Genomic DNA, 26,685 nt, shown 5'->3' with positions numbered 1-26,685 from the left:
CGCCCCCAGGTGGTGAAGGTAGGAAACAACACCTCCACTTCGCTGATCCTCAACACTGGGGCCCCACAAGGGTGCATACTCAGCCCCCTCCTGTACTCCCTGTTCCCCCATGACTGCATGGCCAAGCACGCCTCCAACTCAATCATCAAGTTTGCAGACACTAACACAACAACAACGACAAGACAACCTGCAGGGAGGAGGTGAGGGCTCTGGGAGTGTGGTGCTAGGAAAATAACCTCTCACTCAACATTTAACAAAACAAAGGAGATGATCGTGGACTTCAGGAAAAAGCAGAGGGAGCATCCCCCCATCCACATCGACGGGACAGCAGTGGAGAAGGTGGACAGTTTTAAGTTCCTCGGCATACACATCACTGACAAGCTGAAATGGTCCACCCACAACAGAGTCTCTTCAACCTCAGGAGGCTGAAGAAATTTGGCTTGTCACCTAAAACCTTTAGGTGACAAGCCAAATGAGAGCATCCTGTCAGGCTGTATTACCTCCTGGTACGGCAACTGCACCGCCCACAACCGCAAGGCTCTCCAGAAGGGTGGTGCGGTCTGCACAACCCATTACTGGGGGCAAACTACCTGCCCTCCAGGACACCTACAGCAGCTGATGTCACAGGAAGGCCAAAAAGATCATCAAGGTCAACAACCACCCGAGCCACTGCCTGTTCACCCTGCTATCATCCAGAAGGCATCAGTATAGGTGCCTCAAAGCTGGGACCGAGAGACTGAAAACAGCTTCTATCTAAAGGCCATCAGACTGTTAAATAGCCATCACTAGCACAGAGAAACTACTGCCTATATACACAGACTTGAAATCATTGGCCACTTTAATAAATGGAACACTAGTCACTTTAATAATGTCACTTTAATAATGTTTACATATCTTGCATTACTCATCTCATATGTACAGTATATACTGTATTCTATACTATACTACTGTATCTTAGTCTATGCTGCTCTGACATTGCTCGTCCATATATTTATATATTCTTAATTCCATTCCTTACTTAGATTTGTGTGTATTGGGTATATGTCGTGAAATTGTTAGGTCTTACTTGTTTCATACTGCTGCACTGTCGGAACTAGAAGCACAAGCATTTTGCTACACCTGCAATAACATCTGCTAAACGCCTGTATGTGACCAATGAAATTTGATTTGAAGGTGCTTTAATCCATACTCAACAGCACAGCCTGTATCCTTTTACTGCAATTTAACACCTACTATTAGCTGGACTGAGGATCTGTCCCCACCGCAGCGTTAGTGATGGACTTCTTTTACCCCACCCCACTGTGTTATAGAACTACTATGGACTCAATCCTGTGGTGAGGGTTTGGGCGTATTGCACTTAGCGGCAAAGCATAGCCAGGTGCCTGCTTGATGTTACAGCCACAGTATTTACCATCCCATTTGATTTTTTCCCCTTACTCCTTTTAACACTTGCCGCGAGTTAAGCGAACTAACTGAGAGTCTCTATCGCTCTTTCTCTCGCCCGCTCTCCCTTGCTCTCCTTGACACCTGTCTGCCTAAACAATTGATTGACTTAACCTTTAAGTTGTGTGTAAACAATGGCTGTTTAGAGGCAGCTCGTACACTCATCCACTTGGCTGATGTGTTCATGAGCACACTTTACACTGAGAGTGAAGGAACACTGAGAGTGAAGGAACACTGAGAGTGAAGGAACACTGAGACCCATCCTGGGAGGTCAAGTCCTCCCATGACTAATAATATTGCCTGCTCCATGGAGTGAGTTGGGGCTTTTATTTAATCGTTCCCAACAACATGTGAGGTGGTACATTTCCAATTCTTATTAAACCGTGCAAGCTGAAATTGTGTTATTGCAAATGATTCCTGATTGTGGTGGCATGTTTATTGATACTATTTGAATGGAAAATAAATGCTGTTTTGGGGACAGGAATGATTAAGGGAAGGGGAGCTGAGAGGCAGGGGGACAGATGGGAGGGTGTGGTGGACTGGTGGTGTTTTCCTCTGATTGAAACAGCAGGACTCCTCACTGAGCTGACAGGCCCTGCAGAGAGGAGCAGCTCCACTGAGGAGGAGAGGAGAAGCAGGATTCACTCTGTCAATCAGAATCTGCTCTAACCACTGTAGCCCCAGTAGTGACAACAGAGAGGCAGGAGGAGGAAGGGGAAGATAGTGGGAAGAATAGAGGAGAGGTACGAGTGGACAAGGAGAGGGAATGAGGTGATGGTAGAAGAGAGGAGAAACTGACTAAACGGAGGGATAGTGGCTATATTGGGATTGTTTCTTATGCACCTCCTGACAACCTACTGTGACGGGTGTCTTCTCCCTACACCCGCAGCTTCGTTCAAACAAACTTCCTAATCCTGCTTGGGTCATTGCAGTGCATGTAGGAGACGCCTGTAAGGGGGGTTAAGTCGTCTCATCCCCCGGCCCACAGGACAGGTCTGAGCCTTGTGTCACTCTGCTCCAGCAAGGAAATAACCCAACAACGGACCAGATGGCCTTTACAACCAACTTTATGTGCTTCTGTTGGAGTTTGTATGGGTGATTTGCCCCTCCCTCTCTACCCCCTAATCCCAGAAAGTTTGACCCCCCCTAAGCGATAAATCCGGGTTTGTACTGCGTCCAAACCAGCCATGTCAGTATTCGACGTCCATCCATGTCTGAGGACGTCGGGAGATGATGTGGAAACTGGGCACTAGGTGCAACAGTGAGCACCGTTACCTTCAAGTAGGTTTCAGTTTTGCTAGGGTGTTGTGGACGGGAATGGTGAAGCATAGGACCCGAAGGTACCAAGTTCAAATCCAGTGATAGAAAGTTGTTTTTACATTTTTTGTTTTAAGCCTATCCCAAACATTAACCCTTACCTTAACCATTCCGAGTTAATGCCTAACCTTAAGGTAAGGGTTAAGGTTTGGGATAGGCTTAATACAACAATCTAAAAAACAACTTTCTATTGCTGGATTCGAACTTGCAACCTTTGAATCAGAGGCAGAATGCCTAACCTTAAGATTTCGAAGGTAATGCCTTAACTTAACTCTAACCTTAACGTTTATGCAGAAATTGCCCATCAAAATGAATTCATTTGTTTCACGCTTTGAAGCTCATGCCCTGCAGTCAGATGTGATCTACTCTTGGCTTAGGAGCTGTAACACAGGGTTGAAAGATATATACTCTCACCAAGCTGCAGAGAGCAGGCAGTGAAACATGGAGTCAAACAGTATCTCTCCAGCACTCCATCACTTCCTGGCCTGCCTGGGCTCTGGGCTGGCTGCTGAATAAATGATGGCTATTTGATACTGCACCACACTGTGATGCAGAGGTGCTTTAGACTCTGGACACTCAGTCAGCAATACACAGGTAGAGACAACTCTGAGACAGAGCAAGGTCACTATGCTGAACACAGCACATCATTGCAACAACACCGCCGCAAGGTAGCCTAGAGCGTTAGGCCAGTAACCGAAAGGTCGCTACTTTGAATCCCTAAGCCGATAAGGTATAAAATCTGTCGCTGTGCCCTGGAGCAAGGCATGTAGCCCTAATTGCTCCAGGGTTTGGCTGGCTGTGACCCCACTCTCCAAGGGTGTCTCAGGGGGAGTTGGGATACACAAAATACACATTTCCAATTCACACGTGTGTAATACACTCTTGTACGTGTGAAATAAGACAAATATATGTATACAAAATTATTATTACATATCAGTGAAGCCTTCAAAAAAAATTCAATATGTGTGTTGTGTTGCATGCATTTGTTTATGCAGACATGTATACGTGTGTGGTAACCAATCCTTAGCTGAGAAAACGATGTACACGCTTCAATGGGGCAGAAGGCCGTGTGTTGTTGTTCTGGATGGCCAGATACCGAGCAACAATGGCAAAAAACTGCCATGTGGGGAATCGTAAGTGGCTCGTTTCAGTCAGTATTATCTTGTTCTTGATGCCTTGAGGCGTTTTGACTCATGTCACGTCTATGCTTATATGGCAACAACAAAAAACTGCTAGCTAGCTAACAAACAACTGTAACGATGAATTTGAGAGACAACAAGTGCTCATTGCGCAACATTATTTATGTTTTCAATAAACTTTGGAGACGGAATGTAGTTAACGTGTTGTCAACAATCTAAGTCAACCCTGTCTGTTTTGCTCCATAGCTCCTGGGTCTCTTTCATGGGTTACATGGCTGTGGCCATTTCCCCTCTGCTGCTGCCCAAACTTCCCCCAGAACAAAAGAGCCACAGAGCCGTGGCCCATTGGTGAACAACTTTTACAGCGTGTTCATTGGGAAGCCAAACAAGCTTCATTTAGTTTCAGCAAAAGAGAGAACGTGTCGGGTCATTCAACTACACGCACACAAAACACACGGCCAAATTTTGTACACACAAAAGGATTTCCATAAGAGCCCATAGTGTCGGAACAGGTAGTGAAAGGAAGTGAACATTCGCTCTGCACTCCAACCCAACACACGTTACCACAAGCGCTCACACGATGAGTCACACACACTCATTCACACATTCTTCCATGGTACACCCTCATACTTACACAGCCGTGACATCTCCTATTCATTCCCCTGCTCTCCTTTCACCTAAACTCCCATCTCTCATCTGCCTCTCCTCTCTAATGGGTAGTGGGGCCAGTAGTAAATCAAATGAGTGTGTTTGTGCCTGCATGGTGGAAGGCGGAAGGACAGGCTGACTCTGGGCTTTAAATAGCCTGTATGTTTTTATATCCAGAGGGGGAACCCCATCAATAGAGGCCTCTACTCTCCCATCTGCTGCCCTCTGAAAAGCCTGTTACACTCCCCCCCATCTACGGCAGAGTCAGCTGCCCTGTCAAAGGCCTCCTCCCTCCTCTTCTCCGCCTCTCCCTCAGCTACTGCCTCACATGGTCTGCTCTGCTCCCTCCCTAATTATCTGACTGAAATGTCTCTCACTCACCACATCTTTCCCTATTCCTTATCAAGGCCGTCGCTCTTCCGTCACTCGGATCTCAGTAACCACATGGTCTATCCAGCCACTGAAGCTGTCCATTTCCTTCACAAGTCTCGGCGTGCCAGGCTTCACGGTCTGCGAATGTGAATACCGGCAATTCTACTTCTCTCCAGTCCCCCGTCTTTGTGTCTTTGCAAAAATCCCTTTCCATAGCTCGGGGGAGTTAAGGCAATGCACATCGTTATTCACGTCATATATTATCCTTCACATATGTTTCCCATTGCGAGGCACCAGTGATTCATACTGTACAACATATTTAACGCGGCAAGTTAACAATGATCCACGTGTCGTCACACAATCCATAGAAGGCGCTTAATCAAGCACACAGGGTTCAGCGTTTGCATTTTGCACTGACCCGTCAACCCCATGCTATTTTGACCCTCAGCCTAAGCTTTTCTTTAAGCTTTCCAGTCTTTTATTGCTTTACCATTTCCTCACTGTTTACCACCCCTCTTCTTCCTCGACCCTCTATCTCACAGTCCACTGTGTGTCCTTGTAATGGTGCCAGATGTGACTGTTGGGAAGCTGCTGTAACTCTGTTAAAGCGGTGATGCCAGGTGTCCACAGGCGCTATGTCCTGTACGGTGACAGGATGATAAAGTGTAGTGAGGAAGATTCAGGACAGGGAAATGACCACCTGACCACAAACTCGAGCTCAGAATAACTCTGGCCTTCAGGAAGACAGCCCTGGTCATAGGGAGGAGAGAAATACACGTGTAAGTAAATGATTGAAAGGGAAGGGGGAGATTACGGTTAACATATTGTATATTGAGTTAAAGACAGCTCTGCTTCTCTTCATTAATTATTTGTCAGACTTGCTGAACGGGATGACAACACTGCAAGATCAACGTAGCCTGAAGGCAGCTAGCTTCTCCCCCTCAGATCCTTGGTTATTGTTAGCAACGGAGACAACGTGATGTAATCCCTGTAGGCGGTAGAGCAGAGCCCTGTGGCCAGGTGCTGTGGTGCTGTGTCATTAGCATGATCAGCTCCAGTGTTAATTAGCTGGCTGCTGCTGTTTAGTCATTCATGTATTCAGGCTTGCTGCAGGGTGGCACTGCACATCACCTCCTATTGCCACCTAGTGTCAACCTGGTGAAAAGTGAAACTTCCAAGACACAGCAGTTTTCCTGCAAATTAAGATTCCCTCTCTGGGTTTACCTTTGGCTGACACGTAAATAGTATGAACAGCTTTGGTGTAATTCTCTTGAATCTTCTTTTGGGGCTCCCGAGTGGCGCAGCTGGACTAAGGCACTGCATCTCAGTGCTAGAGGCGTCGCTACAGACCCTGGTTCGATCCTGGGCTGTATCCCAACCGGCCGTGATTGGGAGTCCCATAGGGCGGCGCACAATTGACCCAGTGTCGTTAGGATTTGGCCGGGGTAGGCCGTCATTGTAAATAAGAATTTGTTCTTAACTTACTTGCCTAGTTAAATAAATAAAACAAATATCCTCCAGGGTGACTGAGGCGCAACTGATTGGATTTTTAATGAATGGTGTATGACACATTTTCTAACAAATTAAATATAAATCACATCAGATTAGACACAGGGAGACTGCAGGAAATTCCTGATCGCCATTAAATACTTCATTCTTAAGCTCTCTACTGAGACTCATTATCGGCAACGTCGGTACATTCTGAGCGAACAATATAGTGCCTTCGGAAAGTATTCAGACCCATTGACTTTTTCCACATTTTGTTAGGTTACAGCCTTTTTCTAAAATGTATTAAATATTTTTTCCCCCCTCATCAATCCACACACATTACCCCATAATGACAAAGCAAAAACAGGTTTTTAGAAATGTTTGCTAATTTAAAAAAAATTAATAATGAAATATCACATTTATGTAAGTACTCAGACCCTTTACTCAGTACTTTGTTGAAGCACCTTTGGCCGCGATTACAGCCTTGAGTCTTCTTGGGTATGACGCTACAAGCTTGGCACACCTGTATTTGGGGAGTTTCTTCCATTCTTCTCTGCAGATCCTCTCAAGCTCTGCCAGATTGGATGGGGAGCATCACTGCACAGCTATTTTCAGGTCTCTCCAGAGATGTTCGATCGGGTTCAAGTCCGGGCTCTGGCTGGCCCACTCAAGATCATTCAGAGACTTGTCCAAAAGCCACTCCGGTGTTGTCTTGGCTGTGTGCTTAGGGTTGTTGTTCTGTTGGAAGGTGAACCTTCGCCCCAGTCTGAGGTCCTGAATGCTCTCGGACAGGTTTTCATCAAGGATCTCTCTGTACTATGCTCCATTCATCTTTGCCTCAATCATAACTAGTCTCGCAGTCCTTGCCACTGTAAATCATCCACATATGCTGCCAACACCATTTCACCGTAGGGTCTCCACAGAGGAACTCTAGAGCTCTGTCAGAGTGACCATCGGGTTCTTGGTCACCTCCCTGACCAAGGCCTTTCTCCCCAATTGCTCAGTTTGGCCGGGCGGACAGCTTTAGGAAGACTATTGGTGGTTCCAAACTTCCAGTTAAGAATGATGGAGGCCACTGTGTTCTTGGTGACCTTCAATGCTGCAGAAATGTTATGGTATACCTTCCCCAGATCTGTGCCTCGACACAATCCTGTCTCAGAGCTCTACGAACAATTCCTTCGAGCTCATGGCTTGGTTTTTGCTCTGACGTGCCCTGTCAACTCTGGGACCTTTTATAGACAGGTGTGTGCCTTTCCAAATCATGCCCAATCAATTGAATTTAGCACAGGTGGACTCCAATCAAGTTGTAGAAACATCTCAAGGATTATCAATGGAAACAGGATGCAACTGAGCTCAATTTCACGTCTCATAGCAAAGGGACTGAATCCTTATGTAAATAAGGTATTTCTGTTATTTATTTATAAAACATTTGCAAAAATGTCTAAAAACCTGTTTTCACTATATAATTATGGGGTATTGTGTGTAGATTGCTGAGGACATTTATTTAATCAATTTTAGAATAAGGCTGTAACGTAACAAAATGTGGGAAAAGTCGAGGGGTCTGAATACTTTCCGAAGGCACTGTACATACACTACAGTGGAGTTGGTGTCCAGTGAAGGAAACACTATGTTGGTGTTCATTTATTTACACAGGGAAGTTCTGCCACACCTCCTAAACACCCACTTCCACATGGTTAGCACCATAAAAACAGAATTAGTCATATTTCTATGGTTAGCACCATGCACCTGGCCCTCTACTCAGTGCCTACCTCCAGTCTGAGGGAAGGGGTTGGCGAGGGAATCCATTCAGGTCTCATATTGTTGTAGTGAGTCAGAGCGGAAACCAAATAGTCTGTGGGCAGTGTCTCAAAAACACACAAACTCACAGGCAGGGACAAAAGATGGGATTTTTTTCTGCTGAAACCCATCTTTGGGAGTGAGTACATGAACATCATTTATTTATGTGTCAATACATGTGTGAGAGTGTGTAAGCCACAGGTGGTTTGGTTTCTGGTTAGTATATTTGTTTGTGTGTGTGTGAGAGAGTGCGTGCGTAAATGCATGTGTGTGTGTGTGTGTGTGTGTGTGTGTGTGTGTGTGTGTGTGTGTGTGTGTGTGTGTGTGTGTGTGTGTGTGTGTGTGTGTGTGTGTGTGTGTGTGTGTGTGTGTGTATACGTCTCTGATACTTTTATGTCCCCTAGGGCCCCTGAAGGTCATGGTTCTTTATTTGATGGCTGATTCGTGTTGAAACATCCCGTCTCTGTGCCGTGTCCCTCTTGTGCTCTGACGCCAGCTAACAGGATTAAAACGGCCAGCTTCTTCAGTCAGCCTCACACCTCTGTCAGCTTCTATTCTATCAGTTTCCCCCGCAGTCACCGGCCCCCTCCACACACACAGTCGTGTATATATAACCTTGAGGGGACACACAATTCAGTCTCAGTCTCAAAATCTTATTTCCCCTAACCCCTAACTAACCCTAACCTCAACCGTAACCTTAATCTCAACACCTAACCTCAACCCTAAAACTAACCCTAGCTCCTAACCCTAATTCTAACGTTAACCCTAAACCCCCTAGATATAGCAGTTGACCTTGTGGGGATTAATAAAATGTCACACATTAGTGTTAACCTTTATGTCCTCAGTGAAAGCAAGCTTTAATTTGAGATGAACCCAGCAGACCCCTCTCTCTGCTGGTCAGCTATGCCCTGACCCTCTTATTGTCCCCCCTCATCCTGCTGGGTGGAAACCCTATTAAGAGCACAGTCACAGCCAGGGTAGGTTGTTCAGATCATTGCTATGTAGAAGATGGAGACTGCTATGCCAGCTGTGTGATACTCAGATCCCAATTCCTGTCCCTCCCTCTCCAACAGGAAACAAGCCCTAAAATCCATGGGTTGTTGTTTTACTGTCTAGAATTTCGACATTTTTTTGCTTGCCAATGCAGTTAGGCACTACACACAGCGATTTTAATGAGCTATGACACTGTGTGCAGTATTTGGACAAACTTCACTGAAGAAAGATTTATCAGAGACTGTTCATATGTTCGGCCATCTTGTTTACGTCTCTAGTACTTAAGTTTTGCAAAACGCTTCCCTCTGCTGTTGCTGTCGGAAGATTTAACATCATGAGACCAAGATGACCAAATCATGACCCATTTTCCTGATGGTGTTGGATTTAACGTTAGTGAGCGTTCTGTCATCATATATATATATATTCAGTGAGACTATTGTTTGGTACTTTTTAGGTCAATTGATGTAGTGAACTGTTTCCTCCTATGCTGATTTACTGTAAGTGTTTGCCCCAGATAGTCTTGTCTTTACCTACAGTAGCACCAATAACACAACAGCTCAAAGCACTTAGAGAAAGTGATAGCGTCTGTGTTTACCATCTCAGATCTGCTCCCGTGGCATTCTGCACTGCACTGTAAAGCGATGCAGAGACACGCACTCAGGTTAATAGCTACATGTTTGTTTTCAGATCAAAACGAATGGCGCAGTGACAAAAGAAAATGCTTTCCGCTTCACCAAGATGGAAGAAAGATAAAAACACTGGTTGTAGACCCGAGGTTACACATCCTGTTTGACTTCCATCTTACCTCTGGCAGTTTCAGATGTAAAACCGCGAGGTGCTGGAGTGTAGCCAAATGGGACATGCGCTTTTTAGACATTGCACAATACAGCCTGTAACAACTAAAGCGGTTGTGCTTTTTATAGAAAGATACTGTCTGCGTGTGTCTTGTTAAACACAGGAAAGTGCATTGCAATGCAGCAGCTAATCATATTGTTCCTTTCCCTCTTCCACTTGTACAGCTGTAAACCGAGCATGCGTCACGCAGGTATAAAGGATTTGGAGACGGGCGTAGGAATACACAATTGGGGTGTATTAACACACCCCAAAAAAACATCTACAAAACACTGGGCAGCACCCAAACAAAAGAGCGAGGGTAAAAGTCGTTGAACGACACGGGACGATACCCGTAGTACACAATATATAAAGCACGCAGCGTAACAGCTGCACCAATGCATAGGTACTCGCACCACCAACGGACATGGGAACAATAACCGACAGAGGGAACAGAGGGCACATATATAACATACTAATCAGGGGAAATGGGAACCAGGTGTGTGTAATCAGACGAGACAGTCCGGGGTTGATGATAATGGAACCAGGTGTGTGTAATCAGACGAGACAGTCCGGGGTTGATGATAATGGAACCAGGTGTGTGTAATCAGACGAGACAGTCCGGGGTTGATGATAATGGAACCAGGTGTGTGTAATCAGACAAGACAGTCCGGGGTTAATGATAATGAATCCCGTTCAGTGAAGCCTAGAAAGCCGGGGACGTAGACCTCCGGAACTGGTGAACAGAATGAGTATCAGTACCGGGCGGATCCGTGACAGCATGTTTCCCATGTGGTTAGAATTTTCTGCCTGCATCCTCTAAATAGCACTGGCAGTTTGGACTGTCTCATTCTCAATTTACGTCACTGTCTCTCCTCTATTATAGATACACGTCTAGATGGAATAGAATTTGCATATACAGTACATTTCATGGTTGTCTTACAGTATAAATCGAATCCAACTTTATTTCAAGTGCATTAAAAATTGAAACACACTTTATAGTAAAACATCTATTCATATTTGTTTCTGTTACTTTGAGTGGTGGTGTGTCTCTGTGTTAGGTTCCAGTGAAGGCTACTCTACTCTCTCTGTGTTTCATTTCTCAGTATCCTGCAGCTATCGGCTGGATTCCACACATCCCACATGAGCTTGGATCCTCCAGCTGGAACCAGTTCCCAAAGGAAGTTCCCCAAAGTAATCGGCTTATTTATAGAGGCATTTCATTTTGGGTTCGCTGATCCACGATACCACTGTCTTGGAGCAGATTGTATTGAAATGCAAAAACTCAGCTCCAGCTTTTACTTTGTTCTTTCTTTTCTCGTTTACAGTCTCTGTCCATCTCTTCTCTCCATCTGGAGTCTTTTTGAAACCAGCTCCCTCTTGCACAATTTTTTTCACTCACCCGTTGTAGAGCCACATTGATTTGCCCCACTTTTTTTCTCTTGAAGTTCATTGACTAGACTTTTTGTTTGTGCTTATTGTATTTGTCTGCAGTAGTCACTCAGTATTAGGATCACTTCCCGGTCCAATACTTTGATGTTTCCCTACAAGATTCAGATCAGGGAAGGTGAACAAATACCCCCTGGAGCCATAAGAGGGAGACAACAGATAGTCCATTCAAACCAATGAAATAATTCATAGAACAGCAGCTGACCTTCTAGGTCATGGATGGGTCCGAAGATCAACTTGAACTTTTGATTGGCATGTTGACAAATGTTAGTCTGTCAGTCGGCTTTGATATTGTCGAGATGGGTCTTTGATCATTATGTAGCGAGACGCAACAGCTTCGCCATTTATCTCAGCACCCATACACACTCTGTGATATTCCAGAAACAGACACAAACACTCTTCACCCCTGACCTCTGAAATGAGGTGACAGGAAGAACCTGCTGTCTCTCCATTTGAACGTGTGCATGTTTCCTTTGTGTAACCACATTTAAGTGCAATGTCTGTCGCCTCATTCTCAAACATAGATAAACCATGCTGTCGCTGCCTCTGGGAGTCGGAAATTAATGATCTGAGTTTCGGTTACTGCTCTTACAAGAAACCAGCTCAAACTGTCTCATCTAGCCCCCTCTCTCTTTCTCTCTCGCTCTCTCTCTTTCTTAGGGCTGTCGAGTGGCGCAGTGGTCTAAACCCCTACATCTCAGTGCTAGAGGCATCACAACAGACCCTGGTTCAATTCCAGGCTGTATCACAACTGGCTGTGTTTGGGAGTCCCATAGGGCAGCGCTCAATTGGCCCAGCATTGTTAGGGTTTGGCTGTCGTTGTAAACAAGAATTTGTTCTGACCTGCCTAGTTAAATTCACTATCCTCTCCTCTTTTTCTGTCTGTCACGTCTACCCTCTATCAGCAAATGTATTCTTGATGTGGTTGACAACAGTCGTCTACAGATAGAGTACTGTAGCTGTGGTTTTGTCATCTGCGCTCCATTTAAATGTATGCATGTTTCCTTTGTCAAACCACATTTAGGTGCAATGTCTTGTCTGTCTGTTTGAAAGAAATGCATTTGAGCAGACTGTTCAACCTCCTTTTCCACTCAAAGTAGACAGTTGCTAAATAGACCATTCCTACGCAGGAGTTCTAGATAATCTTCTTTGCAATCCTGATACTGAGGAGCAACTTAGTGCATGATTGATTCATTGAAGCCATACGGTACTGCCCCCTCCATGTAGACCTAGGTCTAAACCACTGTGGATTTACAGTGAAAACACCCAGGTGTCTTGTCCAGCTGCAGCCTTCAAAACCTCTGTCTCCCAGCCAGACACAGACCAAACATTTCCCTTCTGATAGCCTATCTCCTCTATACCCAAAATGCAATCTCTTCCAGTCAGCTTTCTGCACTCTTCTTCTGTCTCTCTGTTTCATGCTTTCTCTTACCTTCTCATTCTTCTCTCTTTCTTGCTCTCATTCTACCTTCCTGTCTGCGTCTGATGAGGTTCAGATTACATACTTAACAAGAACCATGTATCCCTCTGTTTTCCGTTCTCTCTCCCTCAAATCAAATCAAATTTATTTATATAGCCCTTCTTACATCAGCTGATATATCAAAGTGATGTACAGAAACCCAGCCTAAAACCCCAAACAGCAAGCAATGCAGGTGTAGAAGCACGGTGGCTAGGAAAAACTCCCTAGAAAGGCCAAAACCAAGGAAGAAACCTAGAGAGGAACCAGGCTATGAGGGGTGGCCAGTCCTATTCTGGCTGTGCCGGGTGGAGATTATAACAGAACATGGCCAAGATGTTCAAATGTTCATAAATGACCAGCATGGTCAAATAATAATAATCACAGTAGTTGTCGAGGGTGCAACAAGTCAGAACCTCAGGAGTAAACGTCAGTTGGCTTTAGAGAGTTGAAAACAGCAGGTCTGGGACAGGTAGCACGTCCGGTGTACAGGTCAGGGTTCCATAGCCGCAGGCAGAACAGTTGAAACTGGAGCAGCAGCACGGCCAGGTGGACTGGGGACAGCAAGGAGTCATCATGCCAGGTAGTCCTGAGGCATGGTCCTAGGGCTCAGGTCCTCCGAGAGAGAGAAAGAGAGAAAGAGAGAATTAGAGAGAGCATACTTAAATTCACACAGGACACCGGATAAGACAGGAGAAATACTCCAGATATAACAGACTGACCCTAGCCCCCCGACACATAAACTACTGCAGCATAAATACTGGAGGCTGAGACAGGAGGGGTCAGGAGACACTGTGGCCCCATCCGATGATACCCCCGGACAGGGCCAAACAGGCAGGATATAACCCCACCCACTTTGCCAAAGCACAGCCCCCACACCACTAGAGGGATATCTTCAACCACCATCTTACCATCCTGAGACAAGGCCGGGTATAGCCCACAAAGATCTCCGCCACGGCACAACCCAAGGGGGGCCGCCAACCCTCACTCTCCCCCTCTCTGCTTTCACTCTCTTTCTTTTGCTTTCTCTGTCTCCCTCTTCTATTACTAGTCCCGGTTCGTATGTGTCTTCACTTGATTCAGTTCAGATTACATCCACAGTTAGCTGAAAGAAGAGTTGTGTCTCGTTTGAACACTTTATCGTCTTATCTTCTCGATCAGTCTCTTCACCTGTTCTCATCTTCTTCCACATACTTATATATATTCACTTTTTCTCTCCATAAAAGCATTCCCTTTCCATGCGGGAGGACAACAGAGATGGTTTGTGGTCCAGACGGAGCCGGTGTGTGTGTCTCTGTGTATGTTGCTCATTGGCTGACATCCTTTTTGGAACCTTAACAGGCGATCTCCCCCTGACAGTTGCTCGTTGTCACATATCCCTGACGGAGATGTCGTACAAAGGCGACAGGGCCCAAACCATCTCCCTCTCTGTCTCCGTCTGCCTTATAGAGAGTACGAGACGAGACTCTCAGAGGATAGTGTTCAGTATCGGTGATAGGAAGTGGGAGGTTTATCTCCTTACTCTACTGGGCTGCCTCAGCTGACTCCAACCACCATCTCTGAGCTGTAGCGTGAGCCCTGGTGGGGAGTGACAGAGTGAGTTAGTGAGAGAGGTGGGTGCCTACTAGGGGGGTTAGGCAGGGAGTTCATATGGAGGGGACATTCAAATGGCATGGCGTAGTGAGATGTTATAGACCCCCCCCCCCCCTTGAAATATTAATGATTATGTAATGGAGAATATGCATCGCAAGGATAATGCAGGCAGTGAAGGTGTTACATGGATACATAATACATCTCTGACGGCACTGCTCCCGGTCTTTCATATCATCTCCTTTGTGTTTGACATTCCTCAAGATATCCACTTGTACAGAGACCAGGCAGAGAACAGTCAGAGACAGAGATGGTATTTTCGACAAGATCTTTGAGCGAAAGCATGGTGTACGAGCTTTCGCTCATAAATGTGTTACTCACAGGAACTGGTGAGTTTGCTACTCAGTGTTTGGGGCTAATGTGTTGGCCTATAACTGCAGAATCATTGCTATGTTTATTCCGCTATTTGCATCTTTGTACGTTTGGTGTGCCACACACTAGTAGCCTACGGTGGGTGTATTTTTATATTTAGTCTCTCTCATCAGCATATAAACACCTTCCCTTAAGCCAGAGCAAATAATTATGGCTCAGCCATGCAATTGATCTGTTAAATGAGTCTCCCTCACACACGCTGTGTTATAAGTCTGGTGTGATTAAGTTGCAGTAAACATGTCAGATACAGGCCCTGAGGGTGATCAGCCAAGGGATTCTGTACTGGACTCCAAGCACATCTCGTGTTTTACACCCCAGAGAGTTTGTTCGGGGTGTTGATTTGAGAATTCATATCCTTTTACACCAAAGTCCTTTCAGACTCTTCAGTCGCCTCATTCTCAAACATATATCTGGGAATCGGAAATTAATTATCTGAGATTCGGTTTCTGCCCTCACAAGAAACCAGCTCAAACTGTCTCATCCAGTCCCCTCTCTCTTTCTCTCTCTCTCACAGCGCTAGAGGCAACACTACAGACCCTGGTTCGATTCCAGGCTTTATCACAACTGACTGTGATTGGGAGCTCCATAGGGTGGCGCACAATTGGCCCAGCATCGTTAGGGTTTGGCCGTGTAGGCCGTCGTTGTAAATAAGAATTTGTTCTTAAATTACCTGCCTAGTTAAATTAAAATTAAAATAAATTCACTATCCTCTCTTTTTCTGTCTGTCACATCTACCCCACTGTCAGCAAATGCAAATGTATTCTTGATGTGGTTGACAACGGTTTCCTGTAATTCTAAACATTTTTGCCATGGCATGCCATTCAAATGCTATCTGGGGGGCCCCCACCTTCCGGGGACTGTTGGGTTGTGTGGTATGCTAGTGATGATCTGTAGAGTATTCTAATTCTGTCTTTCTGCATACTTTCCTTTATGGTAACCGATTCATCGGTGTCTTGGGACTGCAAGTTGCCATGGTGTTAAGCCGAAGTCTGAATCTGGACATGCTTGAAGTCAATGGGTTTACTGGGTTGCCATGGTGCTAGTTGAAGCGCTGTTTCTCATCATTGGCTGCTTACAAATTACCTTTGCAATTTTCTCCAAGATGTACTGGGCTCTAGGTAATCTCTAACGTGTGACCATTCATCTGTAGCCTCCTGTAACTGGCACCAGAACAGTTTGAAGAGGATGGCCCATTGTATCTCGCCTACTAAGACTGGTCCCAGAACATATTTCTCAACTCCACAGGGACACTGGACTTTGTTACTTTTTTATCGACCAGACTGTTTTGCTGTGGCAGTTGATGATCATAGGATAGGAGTAGACTAGAGCGTTGAAATCATTTCATCAGCTGGTGATTGGCAAACAAATAACTGTCGGTCTCACTGTAATTGACCGTTAATTAACATGAACACATTTAGCATCTCCTGGCTTCCACACAAAAGTCGAATAAATCCATGTGATATAGCCTACAACTTCACAAAAAGTCCATTATTTATTTTAGACAGGTCTAAAGAAGCATGAAATGAAGGAAATGTAGTCTATTTCAGAAGAACAGAATAGCACACTCTGAGTTGTCTTTATGTTAAGTCCTGATGTGGCTATGCCAAATGGCTGTGGGTTACGCTAGTTCATTTAGGGTTACGCTAGTTCATTTAGCAGACAAGATTTGCTTATAGTTTAGCAGACAAGATTTGCTTATAATTCCATGGCGTTATTTTATATTATTTTATAGTATTCAAAATACAATTGAACAAAGCTGAATAAAATATGAATATTTTCTCCAAACGATTTGGGGGAGTGCACACATGTGGCTTTTCTGTGTTGAGCGGTTAACAAAGAAACAGGTACTCCTATATGCTTAATTTATAGTTATTCATGTAACTTTAGTTGTTCTTCAAATGTTGGGCTATATGTTTTGATGTCTAATATATTATAAGGCTGCATGATGAGACTCTAATGATGATTTGAAAAAAGTTGCTTGAAAGGCATGAGCTCTGCTTTGTTTTTTTTGCGCAGGCTGTACACACTTCAATAGTCTCTCATTCACAATTTGACAAGCACTTCATAATTCCTCGAATTTCACGACGGCATCGCCTTTGTGGCTGTAATGCACCCTAAAAAAATCCATGCCTTTTGCGACCCGCGGGGCTGCATTGTGCCCTTCTCCGTGTGTGTGTGTGCTGCGCAACCCTAACCCTTGGGTGGCAGGGTAGCCTAGTGGTTAGAGCGTTGGACTAGTAACCGCAAGGTTGCAAGTTCGAATCCCCCAGCTGACAAGGTACAAATCTGTCATTCCGCCCCTGAACAAGGCAGTTAACCCACTGTTCCTAGGCCGTCATTGAAAATAAGAATGTGTTCTTAACTGACTTGCCAAAGCGTCTCTCCCTCACACTGCTCTCTGTCACATGATCGGGTCTTTCTCACAGGCTACAAGTTAAGACAGACACATCGGGGACGCAACTGCGCGTGTTGTAATCCAATTCCGAGGTGCATATTGAAGATATTTTTCGTCAGCCAACAAGATGAGTAGGCCTAACGAACAGCAAAAGCACTAGCCTATGTCAATCTACTATCCCCCGCAGTACAAAAGTCAACCAATTCTATTCTGTGAGATAAATAAATATTCCAAACATAGTCTGGGACAGTTGTGGGATGCGATAGATCCCAAATGAATACAAACTTTTTTATGAAATGTGGGCAACAGATCAGAACGTTTAGCTTAAAATGTTGATAAACTAGGCTATTTCTTCACATTATAAGCGCAGCAATGCGCACATGGTAGTAGGCGAATGTTCCATTAGCGGAAAAAAGACCATAATCGAAAGTGGCCGCAAATGCAATTATGCATGTAATGCTTTTTTTATAAAGGTGCATTTTTATGGTGAAAATGATCTTCCCCAAAATTGAAACTCACGTGCTGCTTATATATGCCAGTTAGGCTCTACACCCCTTGTAAAGCGGATTCATCTGTTTCATTTTAAGAAGTTATTTGCCCACTTTAGTTGTGATACAAAGCTTATTAAAACATATAGGCCTATGGGCTAGGCTGCATGAGGTGTGCGACTATGATTCGAACAAGTTAAAAAAAATACATTGTTTCTTATGCTGGGCGTCTTATGCGGGGAAAAGTACTTGTCATCTATGCACTTCAATAGTGAATGGAGGACGCTTTTCCCCGTGGTTTATTTTCATGCCAGCCAGGTTGGCTATACTCCTGTTGTAAATATAGGCAATGTGCTTAATATTAGGAAAGTTGAGAAATAAATATAGTAGGCCTAGCCTATAGAAAGCTGATCCTCCATTTTTTAGTAGAGACCATCACTCTGTTTTTCCCCGCAATTGCATAGCCTATAGAAATGTTGCGCAACATGAGCTCATGGGTTCTCATGAAGTGTTTGATTAGATGTTCGATTCGATTTGCATTGATGTCAGAGTGATTAGAGGGACAATAGAGTGCTGAGTACCAGGCAGTTAGCAAGTTTGGCAGGCTACTAATGACAAGCAGCAGCATCAGAGCATGGAGAATTATAGTGACTCAACAGTCATGCGGAATTTGACTGCCTTCATGACTCGTGACCGCCGGTGTGGCGGTAATACGGTCACTGCAACAGCCCTAGTACTGTCCAACTAACCAGTGTCTCTGTTTTGTGTTTGAATCTGCAGGTAGCCAACTGAGTAAAGATGACCATGCACTCCTGAGTGCACAGCATCGCTCGTGTTTCCTGCTTTTTCCTGGATCATCATCGGTTCAGTGATGAACCACACCCCTAGCCCCCACATGGCCGAGGCCGCTAAGTCCGGGGCGGGCCTGCTCTGTGGCCTGGGCCTGGGGCCGGACAGGGTCCGCTCTCCTGATAGCCTGACCCACACGCCCAGCCCCACGGGGGGCACCCCCAGCTCCAGCCCTCCCCTGCTGCTCTCCCCTGGCCTGGGCGAGTCTGGGGACTGGGAGAGCCGTGAGGAGCTGCGTCTGAGGGAGCTGGAGGAGGCCAGAGCGCGAGCTGCCCAGATGGAGAAGACCATGCGCTGGTGGTCGGACTGCACGGCCAACTGGAGGGAGAAGTGGAGCAAGGTGCGCTCCGAGAGGAACCGGGCACGGGACGAGGTGCGGCAGCTCCGACAGAGGCTGGACGCCCTGACCAAGGAGCTGACAGGCGCAAGACGGGAGCGGCAGGAACTGGCCTCCGAGAACGAGACACTCAGACAGGAAGCGCTGCGTCTCCGTGCTGACCAGGCCTCACCCTCCCACGCCCCCTCAGCACCACCTTCCTCCTCCTCCACCCCATCCTCCTCCTCCTCACAGCCCCTTGTGGACAGCAAGCAGGACAGGGTGGGCGAGGGGCCCGGGTCACCAGAACAGGAACCAGTGAGAGATGTGGACACAGAGAAACCTGACAGACAGAAGGTGGGAGAATGGTCACACACTCTAGAACCAAACAATGTCAGTAAGAGACACACTCCAGTACTCTATAACCCAGAACAGTCAGAGAATTGTTTGCACAGATCAGAGCCAGGGGAAGGTTGGTCAGAGGTCTTGGTAGAAGATAGAGCACCAGTCACTTATTTGGGCCAGCGTTTCATCTTGTTAATGAAGAGCCAGCAGCAGATATGTCTCAGAGCTTAACCTCCAGCATTGTGCCTCAGTGGGAGCTCTGCTGAAGTGTAGCTGTTTTTCTTAAAATAGAATCCCCCCTGCACAACCCTATCTTCTACCCAGGGGGCACAGACTGGGTACTGCAGCATTGGAACCCAGTTCCCTCTCTACGAGCCTCATATTCTCAGACATTTTGAAGGGAAGGGAAATTCCCTGTTAGACACAGGGAATGAAACAAGCTTCCTGTCACAGAAAAACCTGTCATCTTGCGTGATTGGAAGGCATTGTGGCTGTTGGTGTCCTCGGATGTCCGTTGTCAATTAGACACAAGTCAAAATAGAAAAGAAAACTCCCTGAGCTGGCTCGTCAGGTCTATTCAAGTCCTATTTGGAACTCGTCGTTGAGAGTTGGACAAGATGAGGTTTCTGTTTTTAGGAAACGTGAATCGTGGCAAGGAGTGTTCAGCTGTATGCAGCTCAAGCAGCAGTGAATACAGATCAGTGTCATTAGCAATCTGACTTGACCTTCAGCCAACTCACACATGGGGGGCTTGCTGTTTCCATGGAAACACTCGACAGACACACTTCCACACCCGTACAGAGCAGGAGGTTCACTTCAGGCATGAAAGGTAATGGCGATAACCGTGCTCAGTTTCCCAGTCTGGAGCCAAAGAGGAAACAGAAAATAAGTGAATAATGAGAAGACATACAACACAACCTGGAGGAGAATGTCCAGTCAGATTCTTCCTCAGTGGCTCACCATGGGCCAACATACACACTGAGCTCTCCCTAGGCAAGCAGCTGGCCATTTGTAATAAATCACTGTTGGATAAACAGCAGCATGAAGCTGAGCTGGGCATTGTGGGGATGCTCACATACAATCCCATTTCCTGCCCCTTCATTGTTCTCTCCCTCAGTCTTACACAGACACGCTGATTGCTTCCACATGTGGCGGGCTGAGTGAGAGGAGCGGAGCTACCCGCTCACCTCCACCTCCACCTCATACATTAGCCTCTAGGTCCCCCTGCTGGCCACCACTGGTAACAGCCTGTGTTTTTCCTCCCGTCTGATGTTTGTGCTCTTGTGCTCAGCTCTCTCAGTAACAGGAAGTTGGCAGAGGGTCCGGAGCCCTGTGTGGCTCCCAGAGACATGAAGAGACAGAAAAAAAGGCAGTGTTTGATTACTCCGTGAAACGTCCCGGGAATTAAATTTTTACAGACAGGAAATTGGGATAGGGGGTAATATGATAGCTGCTGTACCGGCGCTGTTGAGCTAGGAAAAAACCTGGCTCCCTGGTGGGGTTTAATTAAGAAAAGTAAATATTTGAGTCTCGGAGTCTGCTTCGCTCTCCGGCCTTCTCGCTTGGAGTGGAGCTGTGATGGCTGACTTCAGGGTTTCAGAGTGGGGTGACTCCACTGCATGGTTCATCTAATCAAATCAAATGTTATTTGTCACATGCTTCGTAAACAACAGATGTAGACTAACAGTGAATGAAATTGCATACATCCCCTGTTCCTCTTTCCTCTCTCCTTTCTGGTCATTCTCCCGGATTCTCCCGTTTACTTACGCCTTCTGTCTCTCCCTCACTCCCTTCCACTTTCTCTATCACCTGTCATTCTGTTCTTTCTATCCCTCCCTTCTCCTAGGAGCTGGAGCTGTTGGAGTCAGTGCTGAGGTCCAAGGCGGAAGGTCCAGACTCGTGGGACGCCCGTAGCGCCAGCAGCCTGCGTTCTGCCCTGAGTCGACAGGACCGCAGCCGGCTGCTCTGGGATGACATCACTGCCATGGAGGAGGACCCCGGCAAGATCAATGCCCTCCAGCTCCGCCTCGACGAATCACAGAAGGTCCTGCTCAAGGAACGCGAGTAAGGAGAGGGGATCAAGGGAGTAGGAAGGAAGACAATATTTAGAGAGGTTGAGGAATATTCGATTATGTGAAGGTGCTTTCCTCAGACATATTATGGCTCGTATCGAATTGGAGCCGTACGAGACACCTTTCACAATGCATCCGTCCATCATATTTCATTATCAGATTAGCGTTAATGTTGAGTGTGTGGAAAGTGTAGACTAGTAACTGCTCGGTCTCTTCTCTGTTCCACCCTGGCTGAGATGCCAGTCTCATAATTTACAAGCAGAGCCTCCTGTTTTTTTGCCTGAGCTCAGCTCTGGCACCGCTGCAGCTTCCCACTCTCGCCAACACTACCATCAGCCACATGATCTTTAACATTAGAATCATAACTGTTTTATGAGCTCTCTGGAGGCTGCTGATTTCCGCTGGCGATTGGGTCTGCGTCTTCAGGTCCAACAATCTGGCAGAGCCCGTCTGTCTGTAAGACTGGTTTCTGTAGGGCTATTCTGCAACATTCTGGACCATTCATTCTGTCAGTGCCATAGGCACCCTGCTGACCTCAGGAGAAGACATTTGTATTGGCCCAGAATGTTGAAGTCAGCTGTCACTTTTAGCTAACCACGACATCTATCCAACTCGGTTTGGATGGCATCATGGATACATAGGATTTTGGGGACACAGGTTCTGTCAAGTCTCTTCCTTCAAAAACATATTGAATAGGCACAGCTATTTTCCTGTATTAAACATTCAGAACTAGCGTTGTGCGTGTGTTAGATTGTTCTCTGAAGGTTTGGGATCTATCTCTGTGGAATAGCTATGTTGCTAGAGTAGTATGTAACCAACTATGTTCTCTCCCCAGGGATAAGCATGCACTCAGTAAGAGCATAGAAAAGCTGGAAACAGAGCTGAACCAATGGAAACTCAAATACGAGGAGCAGAACAAGACCAAGCAGGAAGCCATGAAACAGGTGAGATTGAGGGTCACTTTTACCTTCCGATCCCCCCAACACCCCCCAACACCCGTCCAGGGGAGGCCCGCCCTCTGAGGCCACGCATCAAACGGGGTAAAGGCATCAAACGTCAGCCCTTTCATCCTGGTGCTCTTAGAAGTGTTGACATCGTACTGACCATGGTAATATGGACATATACCCCCCCCGTACCTATGTCAATACAGCCTGGCAGACATCCACCTCACACAGACACACCTGCTGAGACAGCAGCTTCAAAGAGCCAGAGCCTCCAGCTCAGCGTGTGTTTACAGGAGACTGCCACTAGGAGGCACTCTGTGCTCAGTAAAGACAAGCTCTGTGTGTGTGTGTGTGTGTGTGTCTGTCGATGTTATTGGAAAACCATGAATGGACTGGCAGGGTAGTCAGTGAAGACTGAAGAATCTCTCCGGATATCATCAAGGGCAGAGAGGCGAGGAGAAGAGGTGGTGGAGGAGAGAGGAGATGAGAGAGGGGAGAGGAGAAGAGGTGGTGGAGGAGAGAGGAGATGAGAGAGAGGAGAGATAGAGGGATGAGAACAGAGAGAGCGGGAATGAATGTTTGATGAGAAGGAGAGCGCAGAGGAGGAGAGGTGAAGGTTGAGCTGTGGCGTGTGCGTATCATGTGCCTGGACCACGGTGGGATCTCCGAGGTTAAAGGGAGAAACCGCTGTAGCCTGCACAGCTGAGTGAGAACGTCATGTTGTATGGGAACGTATCAACCTTGAAGGTGGCTCGGTTTATAGGAGGAGAGCGAACTAACACTAAGACCATGGATGCCGATACTTTTACCAAGGAGCTTAACACCTGTAGATGTTCCTGCTGTCTGGCTGTATCCATCTCTGTCTCTCTCTCTCTCTCAGCTGAACATGTTGAAGGAGGTACACCAGGATGAGTTGGGTCGCATGTCTGAGGACCTGGAGGATGAGCTGGGAGCACGCACTAGTATGGACAAGAAACTGGCCGAGCTACGAGCAGAGGTGAGGCTTAAACACACAGCCAGTTGGCTTTTAGGCATCTATAATGGGTTGTAATGGACTGGACTCAGATAGCTTTATAGATCTCAAATCCCTTTACACTTAAAGCGGGTATTTCAGCCCATTCAACATCAATTGAACTCAAGTTGACACGTGTCTCTAACTGTGACCCACTAGTTGACATGGTGGAAGTGGGAGCTGGCTGGGTGGTCAGTTTGTCACTCACGTACTAAGTTGTCATTTTTGAAGAGTATATTTCACGCCTGTGGCTTATGGTGGAGTGGAACGAGTCCTCTCCTTTGAAGTGTTCTTTAGAGCGCCTTCCTCCCATCGCCTGTCCCCCCTCAGAGGAGCGGGTCACATTGTCCCAGCGGCCCCTGGGGGCCCGACACCAGTCCACTGTCAGCCCCACCTGCCTCACGCCTCTCCTCTCTTTTCTCTCCCTCTCCTGTATTCTTCCTCATTGCCCCAGCAGCAACATCCTCCCCGCTCAACGGCGCTCGGATATCATCCGTGAGAATACACCCTGAGCATGTTTAATGGCTCTGCTGTGGTGGCTGGCAGGCCGGGCTGAAGGAAAGGAGAGTATGATCAAAATGCTAATGGAGGGCCCCTTCACTTGTAGAGCGTTTACAAAGGGCTTTACTGTCACGACCTGGACACTGCTGCTCTGACCGACTGACTGCAGGGAGGCGTCTCTATATTCCCCTCTAGTACAGCGATTGGTTGATTCAACGTTCCCTCTGACCTCGTCCTCTCCCTCTGATTTGACATGGTTTTCCCTCCTCTCCTCCCCCACTCCCTCCTCCTCCCACTCCTCCTCAGATGGAGCGGCTGCAGGTGGAGAACGCTGCCGAGTGGGGCCGGCGGGAGCGCCTGGAGACCGAGAAGCTGGCGCTTGAGAGGGACAACAAGAAGCTGCGGGCTCAGACGGAGGACCTGGAGGAACAGCTGGCCCGTAAACGGCGGCAGGCGGCCAGTGCCCTAGACACTGACCTCAAGACCATCCAGACTGAGCTGTTTGAGAGGAACAAGGTGAGCGCAGAGAGCAGGAAACCCCCCCCCCCTCCGTGCACCTCTGACTCCACCCTTCTGTGCTCCTCTGACTCCCCCCTTCTGTGCACCTCTGACTAAGGCACATATGGGAGGTTCACTAGTGTGGTCTACCCAGGAGTGGTTTCATACACCCCCCGGCTTTTACCTAAGTACCTACCATTTCATGTAGCTGACTAAACTCCACTTCATGGTGAATGGAGTTTCTGATTAACTCCACCAAGGGAGTGCCGCAGAGACCAGGCCTTGTGGAATTCAGCTACATCGATTCGCCCAATGTCAATAATTCCAAAAATGTAAATGATGAAACGCTAACCTTGTACCTATGTTTGCCCTCTAGTTTGCGTGCTTTTTCTTTGTTTGCTGAAATCCATACGTTCAATAAACGTGAATCAAATACAACCACGGTCTGTTTCCTTGTTGAGATTCAATTGGCACATGTGCAATTGCACCGAGTTGCCATCTTACAGCAACAGCAATGAGCAAACAGTCTGCGATTGTATTTGATGAACGTTTCTTGAAAACTAAACGACGGAAATGCACCCCAAAGACAAGCAAAGCTAAAAAGGTGTGTTTTAAGATCTCTTTAAAATATGTCCACAGTGTTGTCCCCCCCTCAGGGTCTCTGGCAGGCTATTCCAGAGGCTGGGGGCATAATAGCTAAAGGCTGCCTCTAGGTCCTAGGCTCATGAAACGATATTATATTTAACTAGGCAAGTCATTTAAGAACAAATTCTTATTTTCAATGACGGCCTAGGAACAGTGGGTTAACTGCCTTGTTCAGGCAGAGTTTTACCTTTTCAGCTCAGGGATTCGATCTTGCAACCTTGTGGTTACTAGTCCAACGCTCTAACCACTAGGCTACCCTGCCACCCTCGATATTTGACACCATGTATCAATTTGTAAATAAATAAAAAATACTCTAGGTAGCGTTAGAACAGTCTCAATTCGTCAGGGCATGGACCACAAGGTGTCAAAAGCGTTCCACAGGGATGCTGGCCCATGTTGACTCCAATACGTCCCACAGTTGTGTCAAGTTGCCTGGATGTCCTTTGGGTGGTGCACCATTCTTGATACACACAGGAAACTGATGAGTGTGAAAAGCCCAGCAGCGTTGAAGTTCTTGACACACTCAAACCGGTGCACCTGCCACCTACTACCATACCCCGGTCAAAGGCATTGAAATATTTTGTCTTACCCATTCACCCTCTGAATGGCACACGTACACAATCCATGTCTCAATTGTCTCAAGGCTATAAAAATCCTTCTTTAACCTCTCCTCCCCTTCATCTACACTGATTGAAGTGGATTTAACAGGTGACTTCAATAAGCGATCATAGCATTCACCTGGTCAGGCTATGTCATGGAAAGAGCAGGTGTTCCTAATGTTTTGTACACTCAGTGAGCAATATGTTCAGAACATCAAATGGCCTCAGCATCATGATAATATCATAAGGTCTGTGGCAATTCTCAGCCCTACCTGTAACTAGGACATTTACATGTGAGTCATTTAGCAGACACTCTTACCCCAAATGAAATACAGGAGTAACCGCACATCAACAGCTTGTTTTTTGTTGTATTTCGTCGGCTCAGGGATTCCAACCAGAGACCGTTCGCTTGCTGGCGCAACACACTTAACCTCTAGGCTATAGGATTAGCACACGTCATGCCTTCCAACCCGAGGGATACTTATTTGCAAATAGTCTCACATGAACTGGGAGACAGAGAGAGGAGTCGAAAGGAAAGTGAATGTGGGGAGCACACAGAGGAGGCAGATGGAACCTTGAAATCTTCAATTCAAATCTGTCCCCTCCATGCACAGTGCTACACTGCCACAGGACCCAATTATCCCGTGCTGTCCATAAATTCTGCCCATGTCACAGAGATTAAGGACCCTTATCCATCAAGAGCAGGTGGCCTGTTCCGACTGGGTAGTGTCCTTGTGCACTAGATGACATGAATGCATCATGTTGGATTGGGCTCAGTGCACTGCATGGCATGCAGCCTCCCACCAGTGCTTACGCATTACACGCTGTACAGCTGTGAATAATCTCTAGTCGTTAGGTCTCTGCCTGGTTGTTCGACACGTAGGAAATATGCCTCTCGTCAGACACGTACGAAGCATGTGTTCATCAGACAGGGTCTCTAGCTGGCTGTTGCGGAATGAGAGCGTCACACTCTGTGGCAACTGATCACGGGCGACAGCTCGGGTCACCACTGAGAGAGAATAGAGGAGACGAGAGGGTATGTTGCTCTCCCTCCATCTGTCTCTCC

The 26,685-nt window shown here is 46.6% G+C and overlaps 1 protein-coding gene across 1 annotated transcript in view; it reads left to right on the top strand.

Moving 5' to 3' along the window:
* The window catches only part of LOC139576230 (coiled-coil domain-containing protein 102A), a 68,666-nt gene that overhangs the window by 8,336 nt on the left and 33,645 nt on the right, over positions 1-26,685 (top strand). The window contains exons 2-6 of the mRNA XM_071402046.1: positions 18,619-19,360; positions 21,195-21,412; positions 22,256-22,364; positions 23,245-23,361; positions 24,184-24,393. Of these exons, the coding sequence (XP_071258147.1) occupies positions 18,710-19,360; positions 21,195-21,412; positions 22,256-22,364; positions 23,245-23,361; positions 24,184-24,393 (1,305 nt within the window). The 5' untranslated portion in view covers positions 18,619-18,709. The remainder of the gene's footprint in view (positions 1-18,618; positions 19,361-21,194; positions 21,413-22,255; positions 22,365-23,244; positions 23,362-24,183; positions 24,394-26,685) is intronic.

Source organism: Salvelinus alpinus, chromosome 5 (genome assembly GCF_045679555.1).
Source record: "Salvelinus alpinus chromosome 5, SLU_Salpinus.1, whole genome shotgun sequence".
Lineage (NCBI taxonomy): Eukaryota > Metazoa > Chordata > Actinopteri > Salmoniformes > Salmonidae > Salvelinus > Salvelinus alpinus.
This window is presented reverse-complemented; position numbering and strand designations above follow the sequence as displayed.